General features: G+C 40.5%; 1 protein-coding gene across 5 annotated transcripts in view; it reads left to right on the top strand.

Moving 5' to 3' along the window:
* Positions 1-12,879, top strand: part of Akap9 (A-kinase anchoring protein 9) — a 146,899-nt gene that overhangs the window by 21,355 nt on the left and 112,665 nt on the right. For 3 of the 5 annotated variants that reach the window (XM_029535100.1, XM_029535101.1, XM_029535104.1), the window contains exons 3-8: positions 2,535-2,579; positions 5,373-5,426; positions 5,764-5,931; positions 6,810-6,965; positions 8,093-8,269; positions 10,466-12,811. In XM_029535100.1, the coding sequence (XP_029390960.1) occupies positions 2,535-2,579; positions 5,373-5,426; positions 5,764-5,931; positions 6,810-6,965; positions 8,093-8,269; positions 10,466-12,811 (2,946 nt within the window). The remainder of the gene's footprint in view (positions 1-2,534; positions 2,580-5,372; positions 5,427-5,763; positions 5,932-6,809; positions 6,966-8,092; positions 8,270-10,465; positions 12,812-12,879) is intronic. The other 2 variants (XM_029535102.1, XM_029535103.1) reach the window with 1 other exon arrangement.

The raw sequence follows: 12,879 nt of genomic DNA on the forward strand, positions 1-12,879 counted from the left end.
AGGCTCTATCCAGTCCAACATCGCAGGTTCTGTCCAGTCCATCATTACAGGTTCTGTCCAGTCTACCACTGCAGCAGCAGTGTACCTGGCTCTCAAGAGTATAGGGCATGCCAAAGCCAGCCTTGTGTGTGTTACTTGGGTATGTTCGGAAGGGTTAGAACAGTTGAAATATGAGAGGGAGTTAACAAGAGCTGAAAGAAAAGTGAGGGAAGCAACCTCAACACAGAAAGAAAAACATTTGCAAAGATAAAAAGTGGTGTGCTGTGTAACCTGGAAACAGGAAATTTGATTTCATATGGATCCCAAAGTGATGAGATAAGTTTGAAAATTGTACCTGGCCCAACCCCCATGGAAGGAGTCCAATAAATCCTAAGTTCCCAAGAATCATCCCCTTGTTTAATGATACAACTTTCTGAAATGGGAGAGTTAGAATAGATTAAAATGGTTGGTAGGTGGTTGGATCACCAACCAAGACCAGAAATAGAGGGGTAGGTTGCTCAGGAGTATTGGGAGGGTAGATATTATCTGAATTTTATGCTACAGCACGTTTCTATAGAAATAAGATTAGAGTAGATAGAGAGTAATGCTCAGTACCGAGGTAGGCAGTGGAGACATGTTACATTCCTCATAAAATCTGGTCATCATGTGTCTGGATGTACGGGAATATGGTTGCAAAAGAAGAGTGAGGAGCTGAGGTTGGTCGCACCTCTCAGAGACTTCAGCACTTGGGAGGCTGCAGTGGGATGTCCTACCTTCATTTCTAGTATTGTAATAAATACCATGATAGAAATAAGGTGGACAAAGTGTTTATTTGACTTATGATTCCATGATCTGCCTAGTCCACTGTTGCAGGTTCTGTCTATTCCAAACTAGGCCAGCCTGGTTTGCAAAGTGATTCTAGGACAGGCCGAGCTACATAGTGAGACCCTGTCTTGAAAGAAAAAGAGAAAAAAATAAAAATAAAAAAACAAAAAAACTAAAAAGAATAAATAAATAAAAAGTCACTTGCTTGCCAAACCTGATGAGCTGAGTTCTGTTCCCAGGACCCATGTGGGTGACGTTGCCATGTGACCTCCATGCTGTGCTGCACGTACACACGAAGGAAATAAATGTGGTTTTCAAAAGGAAACATTGAGAATGGCAGCACTGAATTGTTTGGAGGGGAACATTCTGTTTCCCCCAAGTATTTTGCTTGGTGTGTGTAGTGTTGTATATTTTGGGATTTTTGTAGATCTACTTTATCAGATAATGGAACTTCCTTTCCACTCGGGAATCATTGAGTGGTTTTATGTGTTTAATTATTTATTTTGCAATGCTGGGGTTCAAATCCAGGGACCTGTGAATACTCAACCAACACTTTATCATGGATTTACGTTCCTAGCCCTCAGCTACACATCATAAAAGTCACACATGGATATACAATCACTTATGCATACACAACAACACATCAATCAGTCAAGCAAGCAAGCAAGTAAGCAAGGTAGTAAGTAAGGTTCTTGAGTTAGGAACCTTTGTTACAGAATTTTAGAGTAGAGCTCAGCTTATTTCTTTTTCTGTGAGTAGTTACACTACTTAGGAAGGGCATTGCAGGACTGTGATCTTGAATGTTAAATAATAATTCCATAGGAATAGATGAAGAATAAATCAGTGATAGTTAATATTTATAAACTCTCTGAGTTTCAGGTTAGGGAATGCATGTGCGCACATGCACACACGCACATGCACGCACGCACACGCACAGGTGGGTGTGACAGGAAAAGCGCTTTTGGAATAAGAAGAAATAGGATTTATTTGTTTGTTGTACTAAGGGAAGCCTTGAGTGCCACTGTCCTTATGACCAATACTGGAATAAAGTAAAAGTGTTTAATTTTTACTATTTTATAAGCATGGGAATTTTGGCTGTAGGGGTTTGTGCTTGGCCTTCATTCACGCAATGCCCATGGAGGCCAGGAGAGAGCATCAGGTCCTTTGGAGTGGAGTTCCACTGGTCACAGGCCCCACGGCCTCTGAACCCTCTCCCTGGCAGAGCACCAAGGGCTCTTAGCTGCTGAGCCACTCCTCTAGCAGATGTTTTGAATGAATGCCGTTTAAGTTGTAAAGTCAGTATAGTAACAAGGGATGCTATTTGTTTTCAGGGAATTACTTTTAGCATCAAGATTTTATGATACTTTTGAAGAAATGAGACTATTGGTGGTAGCATGTAAGTCTGTTTTCTTTAGGAGTTATAACATTTAAAGAAATCAAACCTTGGTGCTTTTTGCTTATGAAGGATAGGTACTATGTATAACATAGTTCTCATGATTTTTTTTTTATATAGAGAAAAATTACCTTTCAGACATTAATTCATAAGTGAAATTTTAAAGATCTGAATAATTTCTGTTAGGTTTTGGTAGCATCTCACACGGTTTTAGTAGCATTTTATGTAGTTTTCATTATGTTACAAATAGTAGTTTCTTATTGAAAGTAAAATATAGGTAAAATTGTTTCTTGTAAAATATAGTAAAAATTGCAAATTGTTTTTCCTTTTATTTTAGCCTGAAAATGAAATTTCTACCACTGCAGATGAATGTAGCTCTGAGGTAAGATTAACATGTCATAATTTTAAATGGTATAAGCAAAAATAGTTATTTTATATCTCTAAAATTATTAATTGCTGGTGCTTTGTTTCTTGTATGGTTTGCATGTTCTGTTGCATTTCTGTAAATACAATAAAATAGCAACAGCATAAATGGTTAGTTTCCAATATTCTGAGTAAAGCTTTTCACAAATGTGTAGATTTATGTTAACCATATGGACTTGTTTGTTGGCACTACTGCTGTGACAGTGGCTTTAGGTAAGAAACTGTTAGGTGGATGTGACCTCTCTGTGATGTGTTCTCCTTATGTCCTTGTGATTAGTATCACTTATGTGCTGTGGTGCGTGTGTATCCTTTTGTCCTAGTCTTTTAAATACCATCTCCGTTTCCTTGGTCCAGGGTTAGAGAACATGACAACCAGTTTCTTACTGTAAATATGTCAGCAAATTAGTATATTTCATAAGATTCAATGTGTTGTGGTTGCTAATAGTAAAGAGAACTATTTATGCTTAAGCTAACATAGCACAATTTTATAATAATAATAATAATAATAATAATAATAATATGGGTAGCACTTAACAAATTTAATTTATTTTAGAGCTAAGAATATTCTTACTTGTAGACTGACCAGGAAAATAACCAACAATGAATAAATAAATGGGTATCTGAATAACATTATGTCAAATTTCCTCTGTGGTAAGTATGGATTTAAAATCACAAATTCTAAAACCATTGAAAAATACTGTACCAGAAAAGTTGTCTTTTAGAATAGGAGAAATTGGAACTTTTTAAGATAAGTACAAACTAAAGTCAGTCATGTCAACCACACTAGTGATGTAAAGTCCCACACGTGGACGGTGAAAGAGAACCTCACAGAAGCACAGACGGAGTCAGCCTCGGAGGAGCAGATGAACTGAGGAAAAGTAGATAAAAGCCACTCATGTCTCACTCTGTACATAAGCAAACCCCTAATGTGTGTGAGGGGAAAGCCAAAACCGAAACAAAAGACAGCTCAGAACCAGAAAACAGTACAAAGAGTTACCAGAAGCAGCAAGGTTTTCTCAATAATAGCACTAAGTGTCGTATCAAATTTCCTATTAAAAGAAACAATGGGGTGGCTGAAAAAAACAAACAAGATACAATTATTTGTTGTCTGTGAGAATACATCTCACTGGCTGACACACTTTAGACTGAAAACAAAGGAGTCAGAGACCCTGTGCCAGGCAAGAGAAAGCTTAAAAAACAACACAGGCGTATGTGTAGCTTATAAAGTGCTCCTTAGACCAAAGTTGTCAGGAAGTATAAAGAAGGTTGCTGCACATTAGTAAAGTCAGGCCAATCCTGCTTTCTAGCACTTTCAGCCCTTTTGGTATACGAGAGAGAGAGAGAGAGAGAGAGAGAGAGAGAGAGAGAGAGAGAGAGAGAGAGAGAGAGAGAGGGGGGGGGGGGGGGGGGGGGGGGGCGGCAGAGGCGAGAGAGAGGGGAGGGGGGAGGAAGGGAGGGAGGGAAGGGAAGGGGAGAGGAGGGGAGGGGGAGGGAGACAGAGAGACAGACACACACCTCCACAGAAGGAGATGGAGACCTTGATGTGATGCCAGTTTCTGTGTTAGAGCATCGTTAGTGTCTTATCCCAACAGGCAGCTTTCCTTCTCTAGTTGCTCCCCACTGCTTCTGATGCCTTGGTCAGGATTTGCTGTCAGATATTAGCAGGCTTTTCCTATATGACTTTGGTGAAGATAGGCAGTGCTGTGGCTAAGATTGACATCCTAAACAGTTTGGGAACCACTGTCAAGAGTGGTGCCAGAGCCTTCATAGAAACTCTTTAGGCTGGTGCAAACATCTCTGTGATTGAACACTTGGGTTTTGGCTTTTAGCATGCCTATCTGGTGGCAGACAAAGCATAAAACATGATGATGAACAATAGACTTGAGAGCCTTCTGCTGGGGCTGCTTCACTGTGCCTGTCAACTATAGTAGCCTGTTAGCTGGGCTACCAAAGCAACCTTTGTTCTTAGAGAAGACTGGACTCCTTTGTAGGGGCTGGGGAGATGCTCAGTCTGTAAGCCTTGCTGCACAAGCATGCGTTCCACAGCTTGGTTCTAGGTGTGGTTGGTTGTTTGTGTAATCACAGCACTGGGGAGACCAAGACAGGAGGATTCCTGGGCTTTGGGGGCAGCCAGGCTAGCTGAATCAGTGAACTCCAGAGTGCTGGAGAAAAACACCTAACACTGAGCTCTGGGCACACATATATATACTCAAAGGCTGTAGCAGCCCATAGCCTTCATATGGAGAAGCAGTATGATCTGGGAAAGGAGGAAGGGGCAGTGTAGGCACTCAGGTGTATGAGGAATGAATACATTTAAAGTTGTTACATGTCTTTTAGGTGCTTGAATTCTATTTAAGTTTATCACTAAATACGATTTTGCCCGTAAGGCTTTTTTTTTTCTTTCTTTCTTAGTCCTAAAAAGACTGGAATAGGACAATGACTCAGTAAAGTGTTTGCCACACAAGCACGAGCTTGGATCTGTACCACAGCACCCACATAAAACACTTGGAAATGTGTATCTGCAGTCCCTGCACGGGGGAGGCAGGGATGGGAGGATCAGGGTTAGCTGGCCAGTAAGTGGAGCTTGATTTGTGGTCCTCATGCTTAGTGAGAAACCTTGTCTCAAACAACAGCAGTACACACTGCATCCACCCAGCTCACACATATCCCACAAAACACAAAAATACTGTTATCAGGTATGGATTACATTTAGTTTAAGATCATAATATATCAGGAAATTGTTTTTATACAGATAAATGGCTGCAATTCTGTGATGAAACCAAGAAAGCCTACAGATACCTTAAGGGTACAGTATTTAAACTGTTCATGATACTAATGTGTTACACTGTAAAAAGGCTCCCAGCTTACTAACAGCTTTCTCTGCATGCACTTCTTCCTGTGTGCCACTTACATTGTACAAAACCATTTATCTCCTTTTTTCTGTGACAGTTGTAACAAAGTGCAGAAATCCTGTTTATGTTGTTAAGGTGTTAATCTCATTAATAACAAAGCAGCTTTCTAATGAACTTGCAGGAGTTAGGAGTGTTTTAAAGTAGATTTTGCTGTGGAATTTTAAAGTTTGTCCCTGTCCTTCAAGAGTGTCACTAGGATTTAATTATTAAAAAAATCTTGGATTAATTTAGGAAGAAGAATTTTCACTTGATGACTCTTACTCTGAACAAGCTCAGTCCAGTCAGCCCTGTCTTCAGATGGTGGGAAAGGAGTTGGCCGAGAAGCACCACGATACTGAAGAGTTGACTCAGGAGTTGGAAGAGATGAGAGCCAGCTTTGGGACCGAGGGGCTGAAGCAGGTGTGCCCACTGTGGCTTTGGTTGGTCGCATTCCTAGGAGACAGGAATGGGAGTATATGTGTGTTCTTTAAATACAGAGCTTTGGAATGGCGACTTAGGTCACTTCATAATTTTTGTTCTTGTATATAGATAGCATAAATAACGCTTATTTAAAATGAAGATTACAGAAAAACAGCCGAAATATGTGGACTTTTAAAACTTAACCATATAAAGTCGCTAGAGTGAAATCATTCCCTTAAGACAGACTTTTTTTTCCCTGTAATCCACTTGAGAGAAAATAGGTATAAACCACAAAAAGTGTGACTTAAACCTATTAGGAATGTCAGCAAGTCAACAGGAGTCTGATACAGCTGTGTCCTGAGAGGCTCTGCCAGAGCCTGACAAGTACAGAGGCGGATGCTCCCAGCCAACCACTGGACTGAGCACAGGGTCCTCAGTGGAGGAGTTGAGAAAGGACTGAAGGAGCTGACGGGGTTTGCAACCCCATTGGAAGAACAATATCAACCAACCAGAACTCCCCACAGCTCCCAGGGACTAAACCACCAACCAGAGTACACATATGTCTCCAGCTGCATATGGAGCAGAGGATGGCCTTGTTGGGCATCAGTGGGAGGACAGGCTCTTGGTCCTGTGAAGGCTTGATGCCCCAGTGTAGGGGAATGCCAGGGTGGGGAGGTGAGAGGGAGTGGGTGGGTGGAGGGAGCATACTCATAGAAGCAGGGGTGGGGGATAGGAGAGGGGGCTTCGGGGGGCGGGGTGAACTGGGAAAGGGGATAACATTTGAAATGTAAATAAAGAAAATATCCAATAAAAAAAAAAGAGAAGACTGTTAAAAAAAAAAGGCAAAAAGCTGACCCAGTGTTCACTGTTTCTCTTAGTTACAAGAATTTGAAGCCGCCATTAAACAACGAGACGGCATCATAACTCAGCTCACTGCTAACTTGCAGCAAGCAAGAAGGGAAAAGGATGACACAATGATAGAATTTTTAGAGTTGACAGAACAAAGTCAAAAATTGCAGATTCAGTTCCAGCACGTAAGTATTACTAATCCAACAAAGTTTATTGTTGTCTTTAATGAATTATATACCTTTTCACTTTGCAGAACAAATCAGAGCTCACTCAGAAGCCATTTGCTTCTTATAATGTACTGAAAAATGGTAAAATTAGGTTGTTATATTAAGCAGGAATTTGAATTCCTATCTTGTGAGTGGTTTCCTGCTGTTGTACAGCATCTTACTAAGGCAGACCGAGTAGATTTTGTAGGGATTCCTCTGGAGTTGCACTGTACCTTCACAGTCCTGGTGTGGTTTCCGTTAGGTTCTAGGTGGGAACTGGACCTACACCTCCCATTCTCTTCTCGTTCACCTGGGGAGTGCAAGCTGAGGTCAACTTGACCCAAGTAGAGTTATCAGAAAGGAGGAACCATGAGCTGAGAAAATGCCTTCATAAGATTGGGCTGTAAGGACTTTTGTTATTAGTGATTGGTGGAGGAGGTTCCAGCTTGGAGTGGGTGGTGTCATGCCTGTGGGGATCATCCTGGTTCTAACAGAAAGCAGACTGAGCAGGTCAGCAGGTAGCACTTCTCCATGACTCTGTGTCACCGCCTGTCTCCAGGTTCCTACTCTGCTGACTTCCTTTGATGATGAACTATGAAGTGGAGGTGTGAGCCGGATAAACCCTTTCCTCCCCAACTTGTTTTGGCAGTGGTGTTTCATCATTTAGATCTGGTAACTCTGACTAAGGCAGAATCTCACTGCATTGATCAGAGTTTGACAGCAAGTAATACAAAACAAGTTGAAATATCTTAAGCCAAAGAATTTAATGTAAATAGACAGAAGTCTGATACAATTTAGGGGCAGAAGTACAGGTAGGCCTCTGAAGGGATTGGAGCTAGAGTCTGAAAAGTTACAGAGTCTAGAAGTATGTTTCTGTCCCACTTCTCCTGGTGTTTAGTTCTTACTCCTGTCTCTTACTTAATCTGCTTTTTCTGATTGATCATATGAAAGATAATTTATCAGCTCAGTCAGTCCAGGCACAACAGCATGTGTGCTAAAATCTCAACCCCCTGAAGAGAACAGAGGTCAGCGGAGCAATACTGCAGAAGTCTGTTCATCACTAGTCACTTCAGAATTGAGCATGTTGAAGGTTCTTTCTGTTTCAGTTACAGGCTAATGAAACTCTGCAAAACAGCACTCTTAGTCGGACGGCGACAGACTTACTGCAGGCCAAACGGCAGATCTTTACTCAGCAGCAACAGCTGCAAGATTATCAGACAAAGGAGGAGGACTTCCAAGCGCAGATTTCTTTTTTACAAGAGAAATTAAGAGCATTTGAAATGGTAAGGAAGCCAGCTCATGTGTAGTAATTTTGTAACTCACTTTTCTTAGTCGTATTTCTCTCTTTTATGCATATAAATTATAAAATTTTATAATTAAGGCAAAGCTGTTAAGATAATAAGGCCCACTATTATGCTCCTACAGGCGAACTGCATATGTTAACTGGAGTCTTTGGAGAGCCTAAGTTTATAACTCAAATATCTTGCTTTTTCCATCTGAAGTATTCCTGGTTTTGCTATACTAAAATTCTGAAAATATTTTTGTAACAAGATTAAATTTCGTAGGTTTAGTTAGGAAATCTAAATCAACTGATTCTACAAATTATGCTCTATTTCTTGGAAACATAGCTAGGAAATCAGTGCTCTTTGTGGCAAGGGATGGCAATATGTATCACATAGTTTATAATCTGAAATTCTAAGAACAGCCCGTTCTGAAAGCCTCTTGCTTTTATTATTTTTTCGAATGAGAAATAAAAACTCAAAAGTGGTTTGTTGTTGGTCTCTCTACTCATACCAGAATTTGGATTTAAACTGTCCATGTGGCCTGAAGGCAGGATAGAGCTCTTGTACCACGCTGCCTGTTTTTGTATGTAACACATGTGTTATATAACATAGCGAATCGAAAGCACAGCCTGTTTTGTTTTTTAGGCTCAGAAAACTTACTTTTGGTACTGAGTTCTAAGCTAGGGTAGATGTAAACTCAGGTTGTTCCAAGTTCAAGAGACTGCTTAAAAATTCAAACATAAGATTATTAATTTGCAATGATAAGTAATGATCTTGAGTTACTATATATTTCAGGTCCATTGGATTTCATTTTCTTTCCATGGACAAATGACCTTAAAAAGACAAACAGTAGTTAGAAGGCTCATTAGTGAGCGGATGGAAGGCTATCAGGCACTCAGATGGCATGGCATTAGACTGAGATGAGCTGGTGTGTGCATCGCATTGGAGTGAAGTTTATATCTGTGTGCTGGAGTTCTTTAGTCCAGTGTACCGCATGCTCCCAGCACTGCTTGTTTTTTAATTATTGTATTTATACTGAGTATGGTTGGGTGTTCCTTCTGTCTTTGGAGTACTGTGAAAACACACACACACACACACACACACACACACACTGGGCTCAGGGTATGGTTTTTCTAGAGGGACAGTGTTCTCAAAGGCCTTGGTCTTTTTCCTTGAGAGGAGCACTCTAGCAGATGTCAGATGGTTTTCCTCTGTCATGTCTTGACTTTGGAAGTGTTACATTCATTCAGAATGCCTTTGAGTTATGTTTGCCAAGGACATTTGTAATATAAGTCGCCAGCTTATGATATCTCTAACCAGTTCTGTGGATTTTATTTCGTGTTTAGTATTTGGATCTGAAGCCTTTACTCACAGAGATAAGTAAATAACAGATCCAAACTCTGCCTAGGCTTCTGCTCAACTTGTTGCTTTGATGTGATTGTAATAATGAATATGCTTGTTGTGTTCATCTGGCCTTAGCTGTTATCCAGAGTTACATAATTGACCCCAAATGGCAACTGGGGAAATATGTCTTTTCTGTTTTCAAGTTTCTGTTGGAACTGAAATTGTAGTTTTGTACAGTCTGCCATCAAGTATATTCATGTAGATGTCATATAGATGCTCAGCAGTGAACTTAGGGCAGACGCACAGGAACAGACAAATGTACAGGAGATTTCCTTGTCTTATTGCATGGCCCTTGTCCCTGGAACTCCTTCAGATTACTACAGATAATGGCAGAAACCTGAACTCATTAAACTTTTTTTTTTCTGAATTGAGAGAGTACACAGTATTATAATTAGTTATCAAAATATTAAATATTTGGGATATTAAGCAGTTAATTTTTAAAAAGTGAAGCTATAATGACTCAGCACCGATTTAGTAGGTTTTTAAACTTATTAGAATTATTTACTTATTTGACTGGAGGTTGGCCTCAGGTCACCAGAGCCATCCTGTCAGCCTAGTGGGAGGTTTCTTTCTTTCGTTCTGTTTTGGCAGTGCTGGGAGAACCCAGTACTCACATCTGCTAAGCACATTCGCCTTCCTAAGAAGGTCAGAACTGTTGCCGTGTTTGTCATCAGTAGCTGCATACACAAGTTGTATCCTGGGCCCAGCAGTTACTTTTTGTGGAATGATGTAAAAGCATTATTTAAGTTAAGAAGGTCTTATGCTTTCTTTTTTTTTTTTCCCTCTTTGAAGGAAAGAGACAGAAAAGTAGAAAACTTAAATACAAAAGAAATACAGGAAAAGCAGGCAATCATTGATGAGTTGAATACAAGAGTAATAGAAGAAGAGAAGAAAACTGTTGAGTTAAAGAATAAAGTAACAACTGCTGATGAGTTACTAGCAGAGGTACAAGGACAGCTTACACAAAAGGATCAGGAGATCAAAAGCCTGAAACTAGAACTGGTCAACTCTCAGCAAAACGAGCGGAAGTGTTCAGAGGAAATCAAAGAGCTAATGAGGACAGTTGAAGAACTCCAGAAGAGAAACCTTAAAGATAGCCAGTTGGAAACCAACACCTTGCGAAGGATGGAACAAGAAACCCAATGGAAATTAAGCCATCTCCAAGCAGAGCTAGATGAGATGTATGGGAAGCAAATAGTGCAAATGAAACAAGAGCTCATAAAACAGCACATGTCTCAGATACAGGAGCTCAGATCCCAACATAAGAGAGAAATGGAGAACACCTTAAAGTCAGATACAAATGCTACAGTCAGTAAAGAACAAGTAAATGTAATGAATGCGGCCATAAATGAACTCAATGTAAGATTACAGGAGACTCATGCTCAAAAGGAAAAACTCAAGGGAGAGCTTGGGGTAGTTCTAGGAGAAAAGTCGGCTTTACAGAGTCAGTCTAAAGACCTCTTAGAAGAGGTAAGGTTTTTAAGAGAGCAAGTTCAGAAAGCTAGACAGACAATCGCAGAGCAAGAGAACAGGCTAAGTGAGGTGCACAAGTCCCTGAGCACAGTGGAAGATCTAAAAGCTGAGATCGTGGCCGCCTCTGAATCCAGAAGGGAACTCGAGGTCAAGCATGAAGCCGAGATTACAAATTATAAGATAAAACTTGAAATGCTAGAAAAAGAAAAGAATGCTGTGCTAGATAGAATGGCGGAATCCCAAGAAGCAGAGCTGGAGAGGCTGAGAACACAGCTCCTCTTCAGTCATGAGGAAGAACTGTCTAAACTAAAGGAAGATTTAGAAGTGGAGCACCGAATAAATATTGAAAAGCTTAAAAATAATTTGGGCATTCACTACAAGCAACAGATAGACGGCTTACAAAATGAAATGAATAGGAAGATGGAGAGTATGCAGTGTGAAACAGACAACCTAATAACCCAGCAGAATCAGTTAATTCTGGAAAATTCAAAGCTAAGAGATTTACAGGAATGCCTTGTTAATTCAAAATCAGAAGAAATGACTCTTCAAATCAACGAACTGCAAAAAGAGATTGAAATCCTCAGACAAGAAGAAAAGGAAAAAGGTACCCTTGAACAGGAAGTCCAGGAGTTACAACTTAAAACTGAACAATTGGAGAAACAACTGAAGGAGAAGGAAGATGACCTTCAAGAAAAATGTGCACAGCTGGATGCAGAGAACAGCATTCTCAAAGATGAGAAGAAAGTCCTTGAAGACAAGTTGAAAATGTACACTCCTTCGGAACAAGAGGAAAGATTCATTGCGGTAGATCCTAGCACAAGCAAGTCAGAAGACTCGAGGTGGCAAAAAGAAGTAGAGATGCTGAGGAAGGAGACCCAGGACCTTCAACAACAATGCCTTCATCTAAATGAAGAGATTGAGAAGCAAAAGAATACATTTGCGTTTGCTGAAAAGAACTTTGAAGTTAACTATCAAGAGTTACAGAGGGAGTATACTTGTCTGCTCAAGATAAGAGACGATCTAGAGGACACACAGACCAAGCAGGCGTTGGAGTATGAAAGTAAGCTGAGAGCGCTGGAGGAAGAGCTCCTTTTGAAAAGAGGAAATCCAGCTGTGCCAAAGGGGAAGAGTTCTGGAATTTTCCCTTCTGAGCCACTGGAAATCGGTGAAGTTGTAGAAAAAGATACAACAGAGCTTATGGAGAAGCTGGAAGTAACCAAGCGAGAAAAGTTGGAGCTCTCGGAGAAAGTCTCTGGCCTTTCTGAACAACTAAAGCAGACCCATGGTACGATCGATTCTCTAAGTGCAGAGGTTAGAGCCTTAAAGCAAGAGAAGGAACAGCTTTTATTGAGATGTGGAGAACTTGAACTCCTCACTAACCCTAATGGAACAGAAAATGCAGCTGTCTGCCCTGCGCAGATGAGTTCTTATCAAGCTGGGCTTGTGATGGGCACGGTCAGGGATTCTGGAGAATCTGTTTCAAAAATCAGTGAAGATTTGACTGAAGAATCAAAACCAATGATAGAAGATCACATTCCCTTTAAAGAAAGTGGGAGAGAACAGTTGCTTTTACCAACAAGAACACAAAAACCATCTCATGCAACAGTTGATCCATGTGAAAGTGAAAAACTCCAGCAAGAGCTTCATGCCCTCAAAGCTGAACAGGTATGTCCACATGCTTTCAGAGCATCACAGGGCACACAGAGTCACACTGAAGCTGAGCAGGTATGTCC

The sequence above is a fragment of the Mus pahari genome, chromosome 2, assembly GCF_900095145.1.
Source record: "Mus pahari chromosome 2, PAHARI_EIJ_v1.1, whole genome shotgun sequence".
Lineage (NCBI taxonomy): Eukaryota > Metazoa > Chordata > Mammalia > Rodentia > Muridae > Mus > Mus pahari.